Source organism: Odontesthes bonariensis, chromosome 23 (assembly GCF_027942865.1).
Source record: "Odontesthes bonariensis isolate fOdoBon6 chromosome 23, fOdoBon6.hap1, whole genome shotgun sequence".
Taxonomy (NCBI): Eukaryota; Metazoa; Chordata; class Actinopteri; order Atheriniformes; family Atherinopsidae; genus Odontesthes; species Odontesthes bonariensis.
Genome location: NC_134528.1, coordinates 7247968 through 7271288, shown reverse-complemented (window position 1 = coordinate 7271288; position 23321 = coordinate 7247968). Strand labels below are relative to the sequence as shown.

The following is a 23321-nucleotide window of genomic DNA, read 5'->3' as shown; positions in this document are numbered from 1 at the left end:
TACTTCTTTCTTGCTCCCATTGTATTTTCGGACTCACTACTCTAAGCCACAGAAAACAAGGAGTGATGGAGCACAAGGGTGAGGGAGGAAGGTACAAAATTCCATTGTATCTGGGGGCTGTGGAAGAGAAATCGAGGGAGACAGAAAATGGACACTTTTAGCTATGGCCAGGAATCCATTAAGGTCATGCTGAGAGAGGCTCTGTCTGAGGCCTGTCTGCCCAATGATGGGATGACTGTAAATACAGTAACAGGAAGTTACTGTTACTCTTTCTCTTGAGCAGGAATAACGCTGATCTCAATGGAGATAACAATAGCTTTTAGTGTAAAACATTTGCTGGGCCACAAAGCCCAAAGTCCATTACCAAGAGAGAAGAGACTGTTCTTCAAATGCCTGAGATGTCATTTGTAGTACAGCCATTAATCAGTTACTTAATAACATCAACATAAAATACATTTGCATAAAGCCTTCCTATAGGCTAGTTTGGTACATCTCAAAGAAAGAATGACCGACTGTTTTTTACTTTACCATTTTTGACCAATTATCTCAGACTAGACCTCTCAAGAGGGAGCCTTAAAAGGCCTTTTCACATATCCCTTTCAAGCCAGGACTTATGCACCTTCATTGCACATCGGTGTCCTGTGTGAAAGTACGTTTGATATATGGCAAGAGGAGTGTGAGGCATGTCATGTGCAGTTGTGCTACTCAGCAGTGCCTGAACTAGCTTTTTGTTTGAAGATTAAAGAATATAAGCCTACTATTAGTTGACCCCCAAAATAGAATTAAGCGACTGTAAATGTAGTCTAGATCAAATCATCAGATTTACCTGAATCAACCAAGCAGTTGAAATGGCCATTTAACCAACCAACTTATTTTTCCTATACATTATAAGTCGTTTTAGCACTTTTGTCTCACCTGCCAACCTGTTGTCATTTGCCACTCATCACGTATGGAGACTTGGATGCAAAGTAGAACTTGTTACATCATTTTTTGAAATGAAACGTGGGCCGATGTAAGATTGTAAAACTAACAACTTGAGATCATAGTCAAGTTCTGCTGGTGACATCACCGTAGCAACAAAAGAAAATGGAAGAAAGGCTTTCATAAAAAAAAAAAAAAGAAGAAGAAGAATGACATCGAATTTTTGCTTAACTTTACCAATGGATGCATTAATATTTTGCTGCCTACACCTGACTGGGTAGTTTTTGTGCTTTTACTAGGGGTGATTTAAATCAAAGTGTAACAATATTGGACATCGAGTGACACTTTCCTTCTGGCCAAGTGTCATTTGCTATGAGAATGTTTTACAATTCAAGCCTAAAGAACCTTTTATCAAGCAAAACTCATGCTGAATTCGTTCAAATGAGTGGGTAGTATTTAAGGATATTGCCATTTTATACACTGAAGTGCTATTTTGTATTATTTATATTTTATCACATTTATTTATGACATAAGTGCTCCCCACAGCCTCGATGTTGGAGCAGAAAACCACAAAGAAGCTCAACAAAAACTGTTTAAAAGAATTTTGTGTGACTGAGTGAAATAATGGAGAGCGGAGATGAGGAAAAGCAACCCAAGGATTTGAGGGATTGGTTAAAGAGAAGAGCATAAAAGGGAGAATGTAAGATGGAAATTCAGAATGAAAGTGAGTATATAAAAAAAATGTATATTCTATTCACTGCTAGGGTTATTTCTCATTCCATTTCATTTTGAACACATGCACTTTAACCCCCACCACTTGATGCACCCGTTTATGGTATTTATGAAGATTATAAAAGGAAGAAGACAAAAGGAAGAGATTTCAGCAGTCTTCAATATGACTGTCTCTGTAGGAATCTGCTCTTTAAAGATTTTCAGATGTATTATACCAGATATTGCTTAAGGAAAGACAAAAAGTGGAGTTTGCTTAAAATGACATTTTTGCAGCTTAAAAAATGTAACCAGAATGAGAACAAATTCATAACAAAAAAAGTTGCGACCATTAAACAGTTTGAGGCTCATGTGTGTCACTTCATCAGGTGAAGTCCAAAGGCAAATATTATTAAGCAAACACATGCTGATATCTACTGTCCTTTTGCCCCTTGCTTTCCCTTCATCTGCTTTCAGTGAGCAAGCTGAGTTTGTCAACCCCCCCCCAGATTAAATAATGTATTGAACTTGTGTTAATTTGTTCTGAGCAACCATGAAATTAAACGTGTTTAGGATTTTTTTGAGGCAGAAAGGATGAACAAAGACGAAGGATAAAAGAGAAATCAAAAGTACGATGAAAGGATTGAAGATGGGGTGGGGTTTTTAACCAAATACATTGCTAATCTATAAAACTACATGGAGCACCTGACAAATGCTTGATTTGCAAACAGTACCAATGTATCAGTTGAGTGTTTTCGAACATATTTCCACAAAGTACAGAGACAAGTCATTACCAGAGAGACCAAAGTGCACTCCATTACCCTCGCTGTCAAAATGTAAATCTCATTTTGTGTTTTTCTTTTGTTTTTTTTGATAATGAAAAGAAAGAAAAAGCCCCTCTTTTGTTGTGATTGTACTGTGGGAAAAACTCATTTTCACTCCTCAAAAATTGACAACAAGGGAAAGTAAGGACAGACCAAGATCAAGTCTATCAACAGGAACTGATGCTGCTGTGGCAGTTGCGCCTCCTCCATCGTGCTATTTCACTCTCTTTTGTGAGAAACTGTAAGTTTCCACTGTAAAGCTGTTTAAAACCTTTTTTTTCCTCTTCTGGTTGTCCATTACAAACTGAAAACTAAAAAAAAAAAAAAAGGCTACTCTATTGCAACTCAGCCAAGAATCAATTCACCAACAAAAACATCTCATGAGGTTTGATTAATAATTAACTCCCCTAATTAAGTTCTAGGTTAACTGGCAGCATAAAGACTGGTGGAGTGCCAGGTAATCACCCCTGAGGTTTGGGCCACGTGATACGAAGCTGTAGTACAATGCTGTGTGTTTAAAGACAAGTTTATTCTCAAAAGGATTTTGTGCCAAACATTTCTCTAACTGATTTGTTCTAAAAAAAAAAGTCAGATCTTGAATATTGACAAAAGATGGGTCGTAATTCAGTGACCAATTTTAAAAAAAGATTTTGGTAACAAAGAAATCAGGATGCTGGCCAAACACAGTGAATACTTGTGTGCAAATCCTCTATACGTGTTGCGTTATCTGACAGCAGTCAATGCAGAGCCTGGACTCTCCCAGGAGCAACACTCCCAACAGCAGACCACTAAAACCGTGCCACTCGCTCATGTCTTCCAGCACGCTCTCTCTCACACACACCTATATGTTGAATAATAATGCCCACGCAGAGTTTGCAGTATCGATCGCTTGCCAGAGGACACAGGGTCAAGTCGCATGGTGTCAATATTTAAAGCAGCTCTCAGCACTGGGGACCTCTTCCATAACCTCATTAATATGGTGGTCTGCTCCGCTCAGATACTCTCTTGGCACAGAGAAAGGCCAGCTTAAGGAATGAGGAGGAGAGCGCCTGTGAACAACACAAACACATCATGCCATTTTGCATGTATGAGGTCGCTTAAATACACGAGGAGATAAACGGATAGAATAGCACAGTAAAAACTGAAACCTGGTCTGTGAAATCTTAATGATAATTCATTTTGCGATTTCATGTCCAGTGGGATGTTTAGGCTGGGAAAGAATGTTTGATTGAAATAGATTTGAAATTAGAACTTTCATGTAAACGTGGTGAAAATTAACATAAGTTATAAAAAAACCTACAGTGTATCAGTGCTTGAGACCAGGGGTTGTCTATGGATCAATCAGACCATTTGAAGTAGTTTCTGTTGTGAACCAGCAGAAGATGCTCTAGTATGAGGCTGACCTAATGGAAACCAAAGGAACTCTCACTAAAATAAGCTAATGTTATGTTTGCTGCAATAAATGCAGGACAATAGCAAGTAAAGCTACCCTAAGAAAACAGGCATGACACTGATTTCTACTTGCATAATAATGGCGCTTTTCCACTAGCTCGGCACGGCTCGCCACGGCTCGGTTTGGTTGTGTTTCCATTACAAACGAGTATACTTCGTGCCTCCTCGACGTGGGCGGGGTCGTCGTAACATGGCTGCGCGTGTTGCTGCTCACCCTGTGGCTTTTTGTCGCACAGAAGGCAAGAGAAGACAGCCAGAGAAGACTCCTGGCCGCCTTCAATAAGACGACGTTTGGAGGTAAGCTAACGGTTGCTAACGCTAGCTGTTATTATCCGCGTTATGATGCTTCCAGTGACGACACCCATCGCCCAATCAGTGGAAGGCAGTCAGCTGACGTCACGTTTTAGTAACGCTTCGGCCCGCTTGGAACCAGGGCTGAGGTGATACGGAAAATCGGCCCGGTTGCAGGTACGGCGTGCTAGTGGACGCAATAGCGCGCCGAGCCGAGCCGAAGCGAGCTAGTAGAAAAGAAAAACTAACAACAATAAGGCTGTTATCAAAATAGCCGTCTTATTCTATGACGACAACAAATCTCTTCAGCTAGCTTGCCTACCAACTGAGGCAGCAAAGGTGTTCAACATTGTGGGACTGCCTGCTATTCAACACAGTCAGTTACAGCATATCCTTTGCAAGAGGCTTGTGAAGATCCTAATGCCAATAAGATCGCTAGATTTTTATGCAAAGCTATGTGCCCCATTAGTACTGTTTTGGGATAAAGCTTTCAGGAACTTTTGATGGAACAGGAGCCATGATGTAAAACTCCAAGTCATGCTACAGATCTAATATAGCACAGCTCAATAACACCCCACGGGAAAACATTACGACAATACACAAGGATGAGACACTTGCTCTAACCACAGATGGATGAACATTGCTATCTGCACATGCTTATGTGACAGTCACAGCTCACTGCATTTCAGACTCATGGGAGCGCAACAGTTTTGTAGTAACTAAGATGAAGCCAAGCTAGCCCTTACCCATGTTGCTGAAAGTATCAGCAGGCCTCGGGATGAATTTAACATCTTCAGTGAAGCGACTGTAGTTGTCGCCACAAACTGTGGCAAGTTGAAAGCGTTGTAGGTTTACGTGTGTTCATTCAAACTTAGTTTTCAGAAAAAGTTACGGCCCTAACATCTCTTTGTGTGGGCAAATATGTAATATGTAAATATGATTTTATGTAGTGTAAACATAGAGATCCTTGTAAAGCTTTGTCCCTCCTGAGCGCCTGTTTAATCAACCATTCTATCACTCAATCATTCACCCAATAACACAGTCAAAAGGGCCCCAAGGCTCCAGTGAAGAGTGTTATTCTCAAATACAGTCCATTCTGATCAATTGTCCCAGTAACTGTTTGTCACTTTTGCCCTTCCTATCCTGCTGCTGCTGCTTCCTCTCTGGTCTTATCTGTCTCCAGAGAAAGGTCCTCCATCAACAAGGCTGATGTTGCTTGTACGTTCAGCTTCTGCTGTTTTCACATTCACTCTCTTTCACACATACAACCACAACAGTTCAGCTAAGATCAGCTGCGTGTCAGCAAGCTTTCTTTCAATCCTCCAGTGCTTCATTTACACCACTGTGGAAACTCTCACTGCAGACACACTGCTCTCCGAGATAAGAGCAATGTTTGCCACATGATTAGGATCTTCCAGTTACCATTAAAGAGGGTTTATCTCCTGCCCTAACCCTCATTCACGGCTTTTGCTTGTTTGCACCCTCTCCAGAGACAGTGATGGAGGTCACAGAGGCAAGAGGGGAAGGAGAGAGGCAGAGGCAATAAAAGAGAGCAAGCAAAATAGTAGCTATTACTCATTTGGCTACTGTGCTACGAAACTAGAACTGGCTTGGTTTTAAGAATGTATTATACATGGCAAAAGTCAGACAAAATGCAATGAATGAATGAGTGTTAAAGGTGAAAAGATGGTCTTCTGTTTGGAGATACAATTTCATTTTGATTTTACTTTAATTATAGATAGGTTTTTATCTAAAAACATAATCAGAACAACATATCTACAAATGCTGTTAATCAGAATAATCTAAATAGAAGTTTTTAATCAAAAAATCTATTTTTTTCTAATCCCGAGTTCCTAGACAAATGCGCAAATGGGACAAACATGCTTCTGTATGCAACTGAGCTGCATGATAAATGACAAACACTGCAAATATAAAGCACTTTTTAACCTTGGGTTCAGCAAAATGCTCAAGAAATGTGTTTGTCATTCAAACACACGCACTTCTGCACAAATTACAACAGCGCTGACATGAAAGGCCAACCGAAATGACTCGAGGCTCAGTGTCTTCCCCAAGGTCACTTCAACATGTGGAGGGGCTGAGGATGGAACCGTCATCTATGCAACCTGTTCCAACAGCGGCACCACAGCCATCCTATACTCAATAAAGAATTCTAATTATCTTTAACATGATCAGTTTAAATAGATAATCTAACAGATGTAAAAATAAAGGTAGGCTAGGTAATTTGATTCATAACATGAAGAGAGATAATACCAATCATTCCTAATTGAGGTTGTACTCACCTGTACTCCAGGGAAAAGCGAGTTAATTCTGTGCTGTTGTGGATCCATTTAAACTCCAGTGGCCAGCTTCCCTCCGCCATACAGGTCAGCACCAGCCTGTTCCGTTCAAGATGGAGCTGGCTACGCACTGGTTCTGTCTTGAAGTAAGGAGGCACATCATCTGCAAAGAATAAAAGTTTGGAATTTAATATTTTACTGAATTTTGAAAAGATATCTTACCTCAGAGCAAGGCCGCAGGAATTTACCTCAACAGCTTCTGAATAAACAATATTGACACTTAAATCCCAAATCCATCATTCATGAGGAACACATTTTCAAATGAAGACACAGACAAAAGATTGTCGGAAAAAATATGGGAGTTTCGGAGATAAAAGTGAAAGAAGCACTTTTACTTCACGTGAACTTGACTTTCAACCAGATTAGGTACATGCACAGATGATGACAACAGATTAAGTGTACAAAAACTGAGGAAATTATTTGAATAGAAAGACATGACAGAGGGTGACTGTACAGTTGTTGATGTTTTGATCAATCAGAATGTAACAGATTGAATCCGCACAGATGCTGCGATCTAATCTAACACAAGGCAAATTTTGCTGTATTTGATTACCACTGGGATGTAAACACGAGGCTGCCACACTCCATATGGAAAACTCTTTCTGAAGCTGTTCCATTTGGAGCCACTTAATTTCCTGTGATGCACTGCTGCCTGTGTTGGGTGATTTTGACTTGTTCCGTGAGTGTCACAGACTGCTGGCTAACAGCGAAGAGGAAGCAAGGCATCAAGTCATGAAAGATTGGTCCTGCATCTCGCCGTCTGTGTATTTGTGTGTCACTAACTCATCGGCACAGTGCAGCCCTTCCCTCCAAGCAACACAGAGCAGACAGGAGAGGAGCAAAGCCAAGGAGGAGGCATGAAATCCTTTCATCATTTGTTCGCCTCCACTCCGTTTTGCACTGTCTTTCACTCTCGCTGCGATTCCTGAACATGCTCTGTTGAGTGTGAAGGAACAGATCGAGGGAGACCGGTAAAAACCTCTCCGCAGGGTGATGCACAAACTGAACGTGGCAACACTGATTTTTATATCTCAATCAAGAAGCCTCACAGGCAAACTGTCAAGGTCCCTCGTGGTTCCAATATCTCATCCTTTATAAATGATGTAAAAATTGAGAGCTTACTTGCTCATCATTGTAAATATAGAACACATTAATTGGATGGTTGGATAATATAATTATCAAATTGACTGATAATCAGGCATTGAAATTAAACTGTCAAAATGATCTATCGTGCTGATATTTTGTTCCTCTATCTTGGGTCGACAAATTCACTGGAGGTAGACAGAGAAGAGTGAAGGAATGTGAAGGAAAATTGGGGCTGAAAGTAAAACAAAGTAAGGGACAAAAGATGATTTATAGGCTTTTCTCTTCCAATCACAGATTCAGATTTATTACTTCTGGAAGAACATGCTTCATTTCACTTCTTTGGAAGTAGTATTTACATTAACAGTATTGTGTTTTTTTTCATTTTCTGATCTCACTGGTTCATAACATTTGAAAAAAAAATCATAGTTTCTTGCTGCAAATGAACTCAAATGGATTATCTTGTGTATTCCATTGCAATCGTCACTGGTATAAAAGGGGTAAAACCGTGTATCCCTTTAATACAATGATTATCAACAGCAGTGGAAACATGGATCCAACATGTCCACCTTAATAAGTCTGCCTGTAAAAGGTCAAAATTTCAGTCTCGGAGAATAATAAGCAGGTAATTATAGGAGTGCATAATTTTAGATTAGGATTTTCTTGTTTCTCAGGATATAATTCAGCATACGAGTTTTGCAAAGGAAAAACTAAACAAGTTTGATGCATTTCAGGAACAAATTTCAAGGACTGATAAAAAGCCAGAAAATAGAAATATTTGGCCACAGCGACTAAAAAAGGCTTGTTTGAAAAGAAAATGATGCAGCATTTTCTGAAAAGAACAACTCTTGAATTGTTATGCATGAAGTTGGAAAAACCATGCTTTGGGCTTGCGCTGGAGTAAGGGAGTACATTTCCCTGGTAGTTGTTACACAGGGGTATGTAATTTGATGTATTTAATTAAATAACAACAAATTCTGGCAGCAAAGATTACGATGAAAATCTGCAGATGAGAAGAGGATGGAAAGGATGATTAGTTATCCTAAAACGGTATCATATCAAAATAAACGAAAAACCTTTTCATAAGGATGTTGAAAAAACATCTGTCATGCTTAACAGTTTTCCTTTTGAGTTAGTTTATTGACGAGCTGTTCAGTCAGAACAATTTTGAATTCCACTGCATCCACGTTATGAACTTGCAACCGCGTGTATTCTCCGAGGAACTCATGAAACAGTCGGATAAATAATAATGTTACTGTAGAAATCCTCTTGGAAATTCTTTCTCCATAAGCGGAAACACTTTTGTCCTTTCAATAGTATGATCCAAGGTGATGAAACAAGGCACATAAATAGATACTTAAAGAGGAAAATTAAGAGATATTAGTAGCAGATAAGAAAAGTTGCTTGCAGTTCAAAAGTGCATTTATTTCAACATGTCAATAATGAATATTCATAAATTGCAGCAACTTCTTGATGTATATTTATTAGCTGCTCTTTCGTTTGACTTCTGACTTTTGATAATCTGATGTGGTGCCATTATGTAGGCTGGGTTACTATGAATAAATATTCATAACAACTACAAGACGAACGAGGAGACTCAAGAAAATACCACAAGGTATTGATCGATTCAACTCGCATCCCTACCTAGTGTTTTAAAGTTCAAAATTGGGCCCCTTGCCATTCTGACTGTGCTGTGATCTGTTTAAATCGGATCCTTTAAGCTAGGCAAACATGAAGAAAGCTCACACACAGCAGAAGCAAAAAAAAAAAAAAAGCATAGACACAGCTAATCCAAACGTCATACTGCGAATCGAGGACTCTATCAGTGAAATGAAAGAATACACTATGAACCAGAGGGGGAAAAAAATGAACACTTAGGTAAAGTGATAAAAAAAATAGTCAGAAAAAAAAAAACTCAGTGAAAATGATATATGAGAGAGCAGCATGGCAGACAGAAGGCTTAACAGATGCAAAATAGAGATAAAATGTAAAATACACTCTGAGCTGCCTTTAGAGTTGGAGTGCCTGGGTCTCTGTCAGGGCAATGTGGGTTAATACTATTCCTGGCCTAGAAGAAAATAGTCTTAAAATTAGGGAGATTGAGACATCCAGTCGTGATTGGAGATGGCTGAGACTAATTGTTCCCTGGCGATGTGCACTTTACTTTTAATCTTGGATAGGGAGATAAAAGAGCACGAGGTGAGCGGCAGTCAAAGGAGGGAGGAAGAAGACAGGCAGCCTATAAAGTGAGAAGGAGAAATGGGTATGCAAATAAAACCCAAGAATCATTACTGTATCGCTCAAAAACAGATACCCGTGGACCCACAGGAAGCTGCGAGGCCAAAGAGAACATTGATCACTGATGAATATCTCCAATAGTAGCACTCATTAGGAGGTACACTCATCACTGTTATCTAACTGTGGAATTAGCACACGCAGAGGCAGACAAAACACTCTGGCTGCAAGGTGGCTAATGATTATTTTCATTAACAACTCGCATAAATTATTTCGGGATTCATCAACTAATTGCGTTTTTTTTAAACATAAATCATGAAATAGCGAAACACCTTTTTCTAACTACCAAAAATATTACCGCTTGCTTTCTACCAGGGCAGTTGATGTCATTAACTTCCATCCATCCATCCATTTTCCATACCCGCTGAATCCGTCAGTCGGGTGGCGGGCTGGAGCCTATCCCAGCGGTCATCGGGCGAGAGGCGGGGTACACCCTGGACAGGCCGCCAGTCCATCACAGGGCCACACAGAGACAAAACAACCACACACACGCTCACACTCACTCCTAAGGACAATTTTAGAGTCACCAATTAAAGGGATAATCCGGAGTAAAATGCACTTTAGATCAATTTACGGGATGTTGGGAGTACATACGTTGAGTTGACATCAAAATCATGTCATTCGGATGTGTTTTGAGAATATCGATTTGACCGTTTTTAGCCAAAAGTCGTTAGCCTGGAGGTGATGGGGGCATATCATGTCACCGCTACAAAACGCTATTTTTATACCTCTTCTACAGCTCCAAACAACATAACACTTACGTGGTAGTGAGTAGAGGGTCCCTAAAGCCAAACCGAAGTGTCCCGAGGTCTTCATGTGGTCGGATATAGAGTCCAGAATGAATTTAATCAAGCCAGTACCTGCTCTCAATCAGAGCTCTTCCGTCAACAGGAGGCTATCTCACGCGAGACATCACGTCACATGACATTTCAAAATTCCAACCTGTTAGTAAGCTAGGCTTTGCTGTTGCATACAACTTAATTTCACTTTCGAAAGAAATACTGGACTATGTTTGTAAAAAAAACGGCAACAAAATTGTGGCTTTCCAGAGCGAGTTACTCCACACTCGGCAATCAACTACGGACTCACGTGACGTGATGTCTCGCGTGAGATAGCCTGAGAGCAGGTACTGGCTTGATTAAATTCATTCTGGACTCTATATCCGACCACATGAAGACCTCGGGACACTTCGGTTTGGCTTTAGGGACCCTCTACTCACTACCACGTAAGTGTTATGTTGTTTGGAGCTGTAGAAGAGGTATAAAAATAGCGTTTTGTAGCGGTGACATGATTTGCCCCATTCACTTCCAGGCTAACGACTTTTGGCTAAAAACGGTCAAATCGAAATTCTCAAAACACATCCGAATGACATGATTTTGATGTCAACTCAATGTATGTACTCCCAACATCCAGTAAATTGATCAAAAGTGCATTTTACTCCGGATTATCCCTTTAACCTAACATGCATGTTTTTGGACAGTGGGAGGAAGCCGGAGTTGTCATTAACTTATTTCACCAAATTATCACGCCACATGTTACCCAGACAGTGATAAACTGCTTCATAACTGATCATGGCTGGATGCGTACTGAGGAGTCTTCCCACAGACAGATGAGGCGAGGCAGCACACCCAGTTCTTCTGACCAGTCAGGAGGAAAATGAGAAACATCTAGAAATCATTTTATTGTAATTTACAGAGACACGCTGTTCAGAGCCATCGAGTCAGCTGCTCTTTTTCAGCTCCGCATTTCTCCCCCTCCTTTCATACCATCCACAGGAGTCCAGCAGTGAGAGTGAGTTATTATGATTATGGGGACACTTTACTCCATCTCTGAACTTCCTAATCTTTCTTATTTTTTTAATTTTCTTATCAAATGTATCATTCTCATATACGCTCTCCGATTATTAAACACAAGTAACCCGTAAGAGATTGTATTTGCTTTAATAAAGTTCAAGAATCAATGACATTCACAAAATGCTTCACAAATGGGACCGACTACAATCAAATGAAAGGCAAATAAGATTATGCAAGATAGATGGCATAAAAGCTCATTTGAAACAGACCTTTTCTCTTGCTAAATAGATTACACGATGACATCATCACATTGGCATGTAGACATTAAAATCCAAGGATGTTTCTCTAATATAAAGATGTTCTAAAAACTGCATGACTCTCAGCATGTGTGACTGGGACTCAAACACAAATGAATAATGTGGCTTTACAGTCTCTGAAGCTAATGGATTTGGGGTTTTGCTACCTTCTTGACACTCTACGAACAAAGCCTCAACTCGAAGCATGCGCCGCATTGGGTAGCTGGGTTGTGTAGAGTCAAATGTGGCAGGTCTGTTTTTAAAATCCAATTAAATTCAGATATTTTGTGTGTTCACAACTTAGATCAAGCAAATTCAGTATTCAGTGTGTAAGAAGCAGTTTCCAAACAAGGATGAACAGAAGTGCACCAGCTGGTGTAGTACATCTGTTCATTATTAAATTCAGCAAAATAGTTTTGTTTCGTCTTGTTTTTCCAATACGATCTCATCACTTCCTCGGTATTAGAACAATGTAATCAAATCATTAAGTGAAATATTTTAGATTCTGGTATGTAATCTGTTTGAAACTATTACTATTATTAGTTAAATAGACCTCTTTGTGAAATAGTGAAAAGAAAGTTGCAGAATCACGGCACCTCTACCATTTATTTTACCATTGAAAACTGGAACTGTTATAATTCATCACTTATTTTCTTCATTTTGATTGTAGCAATCTTAAAATCGGTGCAAGTTTGCCTCACGTGAATCATTCAAAAAGGGGAATTGTGAGGGAAGTGACATGACTAACAGTACTAACACTATTCTCTGCTTTACTCACCCTTTATCGAGTGATGGAGAGGAGTGCAACCTTCCGTACTAATGCCCTCAGACATAACTAACAGATATCCAGCTTAAGTGATCCACATGGGGATTTGCATCACCTATTTTTATGACTGGTTACGTTTTTTTTTTTCATACTGACCATCACTTTAGCATTATAAATATAAAAATAATAGAAGGAAATGTCCTGGTTATGGAAGAATGAGGAAGAATGAACATCGAGTATTTCAATGTAAGAGAAAATCCAAACAACATGGAAACAGGGCTTGAGTAACATATATATTCAACCGTCTTATTTCAGAACCACAACATGGACGATGGCCAATGTGTTTTTATACACTTATACTAAAGGGGGGCAGTCAAATAAATGCGCTCAAATGCAATAATAAGACAAAATTCAGCTGAACTTAAGCCTCTCCCTTTTCACAGTGTGCTTTTTGCATAATACAAAAAGATTATTGTCTGTACTCGGCCTCTCATTTACATGAATATCAGCCCACACTGGAGGATGCTCCCTGAGGCCGTGGCCCAGGTCGGCTCAAAGCTGGGACATGTTAGTGTGCGAGGCTGGCTGCAAGCGCGAGCGCAGGTTAGTGTGTCAAACGGACGCTCACCACCCTGTCTGCAGCACACAGTCAATTAAATCCGCTTTCTCATTAACGAGAACAGTGCCAGGTACAAATGCCTGCCCCTGGGTGAGAATTTATAAGTGAGGAGAACTTGGATAATTCTCTGTTATTTCCCTCAAAACACTTAGCTTGATGAGGTCAAAATAACTCCTTAAATCCTTTTAACCACTATAAAAGTTTAAGGTTTAATGTCACACAGGCAAAATATAATGAAATAAAACCAGAAAAAAAAAAGAATAGCTTAATATAGTTAGAGTTTTGGTTAGGACCCGAGCACTGAGGGTCAACAGATTTATCCTGGGGTAGTGGAAGGATAGAAAGTAGCAGCACTGACATGTCAAAGAGAAAAATTGAATTTTTTTGGCAACTGTCTCAGAAGCCCTTCTCTCAGGACCAGACACCTGTTTGACCACTATCTTTTGAGGGTTTCAGACAATGCTGAGTATAAGTTGCTGACTTAGTTATTGACACGCATTTACATGCATAATCACACTGTGGTTAAACATTACTAAAGTAGCAGAATTATTTGTCAATTCTAACGGAGCAAATAATAAAACATTAATATTCAAAGTCATCATTTTTTAACTCATTTATTTACTAAACGAAAAAAACTTGTTGCACCATTGCAGAGCATATCTGCACATCCATATGGTCTCATAATATTTTACTAACATTCAAGTAAATGTGTGATGCACCCTTTCAATTCAGGGGCTGAAACTGAACCCAACAGTAAGGAACTGTAACACAACAGTAATTAAAAGGGATAAATCGAGGTTTATGATAGCATGTCTGAAGTTATATTTTGTAATTCACGTATTTGCAAGTATTTGCAGCGGAAACAGTATCCATGATGTTTGTGCATCATGAGTGGCGATGCTTCACATGAATGGAATGGTCTCAAGGCACTAGAAAGCAACTATACAGTTTACAACTGCAATCGGTAAAACAATGCCACATGTAACTGAAAAACAATCCAGTCCGTGCAAGATAGCCCAACATAGTATTATAGTGAATCAGTCAGCTTAAATATCAGTGTGTAACCTTAAAAGAATAGATATAAATTTCTAACAATGGTATGCACGCTTCACATGTTCTAATAACTGGGAAGAGGAAACAAAAAAAAGTGTTATGGCATCTATCTGGTGCATTTTGGCAGCATTATCTATCTGGTTGCCAAGCGCTCACCGCAGAGACCAGCTAGTCCCACCATGACTATAATCGGTGCAGCTTTGTTTATTTTGGACAGAACTACACTGGAGAAAATTAGGGCACATTTCTTTTGCTGTTACAAGGCTGTAGCTTACTCTCATTTTCACTATTACTGAATTAATTTCATGTCCTCAGATGGAAATAAAAAAGGAACAAAAAAAAATGGTGGCAAAAGTTTTAGGGACTAGATAGGCCACCAAAATTGGACAGATGTGTGTGGTAGATGCGGTGAATTGGCTGAGCCATGTGATGTGTGTATGTAGCAGAGCAGCTCAAACTCATTGCCTGAGCAAGCTCACAGGCATCGCTCCACTTGAAATTAATACTTGAAAATTAAACCAAGAGTCTCCAACTTTTTCTTGTTCCCTGGTGTTTTCTCATTTCAGGTAAATCATTTCAGATTGACTAATGCATGCTGCTTTTTAAATTATAATGCACCCGTGACCTCACTTTTCCTCTGTACTCAGGAAACTGTGTACATTTCTTTTCATGATTGACAAAATTACACTTCACTGAAAGTAATGCCCTTACTGGCCAGCTGTGCTAAATCTCTCTCACTAGCAAAAAAAAAAAACTTTTCCATTTTCAAGGACAAATATCTTCATATGTTTATGAAAACACATTATCTCAGTAACTGCTCATAAGTCACTCTCATGTGTCTGAGAGCTCTCCAGCTTTACGGATGGCACGTCTTCTCCGGCACAATGCACATCTGAATTTTCACAGTGAAGTCAGTACTTTCCAGTTCCCAGAAGACTGTGGTGCTGTGGTAGCAACCGCCCTCCTATCTCAGTCCTCAGGGGCCCAGCGCTATCGGACATGGCATACATATTTCAGCTGCAGCCTGGGGGCCCCACACATACTTACAAACACACACAAGCTGCTGATATCTCAGCCACCTATGCGTCGAATACTAATGTGCATTCGGATGTCCGCATGGATGTGAGTTTAGGAGCATACATGTGATCCGTTTCTTTCAACACTAAGTGTATGTGTGTGTGGGGTTGCGCGTGTGTGTGTTGCTCTCTGATGGCAGGTGTCAAAATGTGTTTGTGATGCTGATGAGGATGGAAGTTTGCTGGTGGTCTAACTGAGCTGCTAATGGTCCCGCTGGGTGTGAAAATCTGTTCTACTGTCTGTCTTTATTTAGCACACTGGTCTGGTCCACTTGCTGAGTGCGTACGTGCGTATTGGATGAGGAAGACTCCCAAATGTGCCCATGCATGTATTTCAGCAAAGAACTGTACATTTTGTGTGCGTATCTGCTATGTGTGTGAAAAAAAAAAAAAAAAAAGGGCTTGACCGACATGTGTGGTGAGTGCTGTTTGATATTTTAGTCTTCCCTAAGAGACATTCAAACCAAGGCCAGCTGTCGGTTTCCACATGTAGACACATTTTACATAGCATGCAGTCTATACAAAGCTACTCAGCTCATGTCTATTCTGACTGTATGTGCGTACATAGCATCTCATACAGCTTTTGACAGATCCTCCTTGTATGACTTTTGGCCCTTTTTGTTCCATTTATGCTTCAGTGAAGATTTCCTCGCCTGTAGCGCTAGGTTTCCCAGGGACAGTCCGGCCGGTCACCCATCCCAACTCTATCTGGTCTGCTTTCCTCTCACGACTGTAGCTCAGCTGGCAGCCTTCCAGCATTACAAGTCTACAGACCTGTGCACTGATAAACTGAGTGCACAGCAGAGCCAAGGTGAAACGTGATTATATTCAAGTTCTTTTCATCCTTTATTAATCCGTTTTGTGGAATAAATGTTGATCTACGAAGACGTCGGCAAACGTCATGTCTTGTGCTAATATAATCTAATCAAACGGGTGTTCATAAGATGAATGTGAGGTCTCAAGTCATGTTTCACGATTAATTCCAATAGCTTTATATTTTCCTTCAGATATGACATTCATCTACAACAGATGTAAACAGTCGTGAGGTGAAAGTTTCAGAAAACAAATATATTAGATTTTTTTTTTTCACAGAACACAACAACTAAACAGATGCAACAAAGCAAAGGAACAACACAAATCTGAGACCTAAAAAGTTTTATTGTGTATTTGGTTTCATTGTGTTTACCAAACTTCTTTTTTTTTTGTTTTTACAGATATTTGTTAAACTTTCTGAAATGTTGAGTTTTCTGTGTTGCCACCTGGTTTTACTCTCTATTGTGTTTTCTGAAAGGTTGCAGTTTCAGTTTTGTTATGCTGTTCTTGTGTATTCTAATATGTGGTACTTATGGGAAATATAGCTGTTGTGTTCACTGAAATGTATTTTTTGTTTCCTGATTGGTGTTTCCATTTTGTTGTTGTGTTTGCTGATATGTTGCGGTTTCTGTTTCATTGCTGTGTTTTCTTTTTTTTTTTTTTGCTGTTTTGTGTTTAGTTTTAATGCCGGATTTTGTCAAATGCTGGCATGTTTTGCACCTCAGGACCAACATATATTCTAGATACTTTCCCCCTCTCAGTGGAAATGTAAAAATTGACTTTTTCTTCGCAGCAATCTGCAATGTGGTGAGGTGTTAGATTTTACTTTTAGAGAGACCTATGAGCTGGAGGAGGTTGGCATTCACTGGCCTGGAATATCAAACGATACAGCAGAAATGAAACAATTTGCAATAACCCGCTGCAAAGAATAAAGAGCTACATTTATTTTGCACATAAATAAAAGTTTGACAACTTGTATAACTCTCTGTTCTTTCCTCTTTTATCATCTCACTCAGTGAAGGAACAAGCCAGCACTGTGACCATCATCAATTACGTTACCTGGTAGATCAAATATTAGAAGTAAATCTATATGCCCACCCTTTGCTATAACAGAGAATGCTCTCAGGTTGCATAATTACCTTTCTGCTTCAAAACTGGTTAGCTCAACCAAACTGAGCAGGAAACAAAGCTATGTTATGAAACAAAGCTGTATAAAAAAAAAATGATGAAAAAAAAGACCACTCAGGTATGATAGCAGCTATTTATGAAAGGAAATATAAATAATGTATTCCAAAATATACTTACACTTTATGCTGCTTTTCCACAATGGCCTGTTTCCTTCATAGGCTGATTTATAAGTGTTTGCATATTATTGTGTCAGTGAGCTTAGTCAGGAGCAAGTTGGTTTAATTTCCCAAAAGATCCAGATAGAAAATCTCCTTAGTGATGGTGTGTGCGGCACAGTACACTGAGCATATTATGCTATTATGTTTGTGGAGACAAATCAATTCTCGTGTTATGTGACACAATAACGCTGAGAGGCATCACATGTGCCAGAATCATGTGGATAAAAAAATGCTGCAAGAAACATCCCAGGATAACCTTTGCTTTGCTCCGCTGAGGCCGAGGTTGTTCGATTAAATATTCAGTGTAGAGGAGGAATAAGTTAAGTATATGTAAGTAGCAACTTGCCAGGGATCAGGTAAAGTAAATAAATGGGTCATTTCAAATACATAGAGATGACAAACACTCAATAAGACAGTGTGCAACTCTGAGCCTGCGGTTTAAGAATTGGGTGTGTCTGCAGCCCACCCCTGGCCTGCTGAAAAATTAAAGCAGCAGAACAATGTTCTTCACCGTTCAATAATGTATGTGCAGGTTTCGGCAAAGAGAAAAGGGGAATGTACCTTTTACCACTTATGTCTTCTTTAGACTACAGTGAGTGGAAAGTAAATGGACACGAACACACAGGCACATCAGCACACACGATGTTGTAAATTGGGTGTTTGCCAAACAGTCAGCAGAACTGCAGGCCAGGTTTTTAGTGTGATGTGCAAATTAAATGAACAAAGTGTTGCTTATGTGTTGATGGCGTGGCAGCCACAAAATAACACATTTCACACTTGTCTTGGCAATCACCATTATATTTCAGTCCAGCAAGTCACATGGTGATTTATCATTGTCATATTTTTTCTGTAAGGAGCAGGGTTCACAAATGATACAAAGAACAAAGAGGCCAAATGGCCTTTCCCATCACACTCACAGCCCACAGGTAAATGTTGTGATGCAACAGCTGCACTGCGGGAACAAGACTGAGCACACTGGCGTGAGGATTCAACCCAGTTCTCACTCCTAATTTGACACATGCAGGCATTCGGGCAGCACTTCGTAGCATTTCAGTGTCACATACAGGGATCAACTGTGCCTTATAAAGTGGTTAACGTAATCAAAATGCATTATAATCCAAATGATGATGTTTTACCTGACCTAACCGAGTAGTTTGTGGCCAAACAGTAGCTGAAAACAGGGAATCTAAGAAGAGTGTAGTAATATTAATCAAACAAGAAAGGTATCCTGGTTGAAAGACCTGCCTTGTGTTCTTTGACTACCCCTCCAACCTCTGAGGACAAAATTGTTTTATATGTCCTCATCGAACAAGGTGATAAAGGAAATCTTTTTTTTACCATCTGAAAATGATACTAGAAAGGTACCAAGTGCCTGAAATTTTGAGGTAAAGGGCTCTGTAAAGGAGAGCTGGTTCAGTGGTGGGCACAGAGCTGGACTCTCTGGTGACAGTGGCAGAGAGAAGGACCCTGGACAAACTGCTGTCCATACTGGACAACGCCAGCCACCCTCTGCACAACACCTTCATCAGGCAGAGGAGTGTGTTCAGTGGCAGACTGCTGTCTCAATCCTGCTCCACCAACAGACTCAAAAACTCTTTTGTCCCTCTGGCCATCGGGCTGTACAACAGCTCTAAGTGATGGCACTTCTGTATTTCCTTAATATCTGTACGGTCACTTTATATTCTTAAATTGTTTTTTAAATTTTCCGATTGTTTTTTACATTTTTTATAATTGTATAAACATTTTTATTGCTTTATTATTCTTACTGGATGCTTTAATTTCCTTTGGGATCAATAAAGTATCTATCTATCTATCTATCTATCTATCTATCTATCTATCTATAGCCTACCTATCCTGACCAAGCGTCACTATTTGATGACTTTGGCATAACAATGTATTGGAGAGACCATGTGTAATATCCAAGACTAGGAGTGTAAAGATTAACCGATGTCACCGATTTTATAAAGAAATGATTACATTGATACTCATAATCCTGGATCTATTAATTCCATGGTTCGATTCTGCATTAAAATCAAGTTGGCTAAGGTTTGTCTTCAGATCCTACACAGGTTTAAAACAAAATTTCAATATCAACATCAAAGTAAAAGTGTGGGTCCACTGAGTGAGCACCGAGTGAGTCTTTATACCGCTTCAACAGCTGACAAATCTGACATGGTTTACCATGAATTGTACTTTTCCCCAAGTATTTAAATGACTGATAAGAACAAAGTAAACACCCCTTCCAAAGACTGTAGATAAGAGGTGAGTGGAATAACAATGATGACATTGTGTAGTTCACACATTCGGGATAGAAAATGTGTTGACAGATTGGTACTAGATTTCCTGTGATGCAATTGGGCAAAGATTTGTTGTAGTGGTGGTTCATTGGTTAATAGTAGGAGGAGTTTTCTAAAGGGTTGGGGATAGTGCGGGCTGGACATCACATGGACATTTTATGGAAATATGTAAAAGTCATGACGTGATGACAAGGGACTAATAAATAGACTCGAAGTTAGAAGATATTTATCTTTTCAGATTGGTCCCACGGGTAATAAGAATGAACAATTCAGACGTCAACACTGTTTGTTGAAAAACACAGAGGTAAAAAGTTTCAGCGTGGACCTTGGTCAACATGTGAAGATGAAAATAGGCATATTGACTACTTACTTCAAAAAATAGGGATACTTGTGTAAATTGGCACTTAGTGATGATGGTTAGTGTAGGTCAACATGCAGAGCATTTAATAGCTGAGGTAGGTAGAAGGAGAGGCCATTACCAAATATCCCACCAGATTTCACACTTATTGCTGATTACAGCAGGAAAAAAAAACTCAACTTCACGGCCATGGTAGTAGGCTTTTAATGGAAACGTATGGGCTTTTTTTGTCTGTCTTTGTTAAAGTTACATAGTTCCTATGTTTGTTTTTTTCTCTTTTTCTGGCAATATATCTGCAAATTTTTCACTAAAGTATATAACAAGGATCGATCCATTAGTCTGTGTGTCTCTGTACAGCCACACATGCTGTATTGCAAACAGCAGGGAGATACTCACTGGTTCCTACTTTACCTGCATACAGACAAGCAGTGTGCCAATTGGCTCATGACAAAGTTTCCACACAAGCAGAGGTGCATGCTTATATACACGTCGCACACCTCATCCATCTCATCGCTGTCTCTGTTGGAGGCTCTGCGCTCACCCTCTGATGCTCACACTGAGACAAAGGCATGTACATATAAACAAGAGGACCCCCCTCCGTCTCTTTGTGACACACACGGACACACAAACACTGTTCGCCCATGACTCCACCTCCCCTAGATAAATGTGATCATTGCTTTGTCCCCTCTGTACTCAACTAATGAAGGACATGTCTAAATAAAGCCAGGAAAATGAAGGGCTCTGGGTTTCACTGCTCAGGAAACCAATTAGCTCCCCCTTATCTTACGCTGTACATTTTCCTTTGACCTTCTGCTCTATTTTTCCTCTGTATCACACTTGGTTTAGTTTCTGCTTTCCTATGCACTCCAATTGCTTTAACTATTTAAGTATTTCCATGTTTGGAAAAATAAAATGGAGCAGCAGGAAAGAACACGTGTAGTAGTTAGATATAGAAAACTGATATGTGCTTATCTTGTAAAAAAAAAAAAAAACGAGCAGTTTCTTTTCTCTCATTGGTATAGGGCTTATAACTTCTGGTTTGGCGTGCGTTTTTCAATCATCACACAGAAGCCCTGCTGTAGTCTTTTATACTCCTGCAGGGGTCAATGTTTCTGCCTTCTTTGTTTGGTTCTTTGTCCTGCACATGAGCACAAAATGAGACCTCACTTGGGCTATTCAGAGAAACTGTAATCTTTCATTAATGGGCTTTCAATTTCGGTATTATATGCAGTCCGGGCACAGGATATTGTCCCAGTACAGCCAGGTCACAGGAAAAAATAAGACAAAGTGGATAAAGCATAAAAGAGGAGCTTGAAAAGATGAAAGTGGGTTGGGGAAGCAGGGTGATTATCAGGCTGGAGGTACAGAAACATTCTCTATACTCTGTAATAAAGTACACGGATTAGGTTATAGGGGGAAACAAGGGTCTTATTTACATCACTGCACACAAAAACTCTAAGCCAAAAGCATTTGGTGGGTATTAGGACTGGATATTTTATTGCAAAGTAGACTACTGGCAGGGTATAGTTAGTTTACTGTCACATTATGTCCTGAACTCTGTAAGAGAATCTGTTGTGTCTTGTTGAGGAAGCAACAAGCTAGGAGAAAAAATAACATTGCTTATAGTATTTTGGTTTCTTTTCATTTCTTTCTGGAATGCACATCTTAGCAGAGAAGGAGGCACTGAAAACACATTTACTCCAGAAACAAAAGGAACTGAAAACAAAGACAACTTAATTTTATTTTTCATGTTAATGCAAATTTGTGAAACGTCTCAACTTTTGTGCAGTAAGATGGGAACACCCACAGCGAGCCATGTATGCTTCACTCTTTCAGATTTTCTGTTCTGAAGTGCTTCTGCATTCTGAGGCTGCTAACAAAAAAGAACACCAAGTTCTCTACAACGTTCAGAGTATGAGGATGTTTTTTTTTTTCTTTTCTTTTCAAATCCACTTGGAACCATGCCAGAGACTCCTGGGATCACTATATAGTAGATGGATATGTCTGTTTGTGTCTAACTTAAAATGAGCAGAATTTACAACAAAAAAACAAGTTGGCCAGGATGGATGGATCATGTATCTGGAAGCTGCGTTGTGCTGAGATTTAGGTGCTTTATTTTCAGGAGCACAATTCTTTCTCTCATTCCAGTTCAGCCATGTTTACCATTGTGAGTCGGTTTCTTCTGTTTCTCTTTTTTTGTAACCAAGTTGAGGCTGAAGATTTTTCTGATAAGTGTTTGTGGTGAAAAAAAACAGTTTGTTCTCAATAAAATATACATTTTGAAATGTGTCTAAAGTGCAGGTTGAAAATTTTTATCTTCATTTCATCATCTGCCCACATGGGAGATGGAACTGGACTAAAAGAGCTGTTTTGCCCCGGACAGAATTTCTCCTGGTGTTGCTGACTTGGAATGCAACTTAAAGCAACAACAACAGACTACATGTTTATTATTTCAACCCAGCCTGATCAGAAAACAGGTCAGTGTAATCATTACACACTGATCTGTGAGAGGGCAACATATCCCTTACATGTTTCTTTGTGTAGAGTCCACATGATATGATGGTAGTACAATATGTGACCCCTAAACTCAAATATTGTCTAACCTTAACCACGTATTTCGTGACATCCAACCTTAACCATGAAGTGAAAGGATTGCTAGGAATTAAACTCTTTCTTGGGAGGGATTCAGTTGTATAGAAAGAAAAAAGAGAAATACAACATGTACCTGTACGTCTTTGGTATATCAGCAAGGGCTCTCATTTCTCCAAAATATATTTCTCTGAGGTAAACAGAGGCAATGCTTGATGGGTGTTGAACTCGGCTGACATTAACATCAGGAAGGGGCATCATGAGGAGATCAGACTCAGGGAGAACAATTGCTTGACCAGTTCGAGCGTGAGAGGACAGAACAGCACAGTTTTTATCTCAGACTACTGATTTGAAAGTTAAATCAATCAGTTGACGTAATTCTTG

General features: G+C 39.5%; 1 protein-coding gene across 4 annotated transcripts in view; it reads right to left on the bottom strand.

Annotated features, from left to right (window-relative positions):
* sdk2b (sidekick cell adhesion molecule 2b) overlaps positions 1-23321 on the bottom strand; it is a 294592-nt gene that overhangs the window by 84990 nt on the left and 186281 nt on the right. For all 4 annotated transcript variants that reach the window (XM_075457447.1, XM_075457449.1, XM_075457446.1 and 1 more), the window contains exon 3: positions 6497-6656. In XM_075457447.1, the coding sequence (XP_075313562.1) occupies positions 6497-6656 (160 nt within the window). The remainder of the gene's footprint in view (positions 1-6496; positions 6657-23321) is intronic.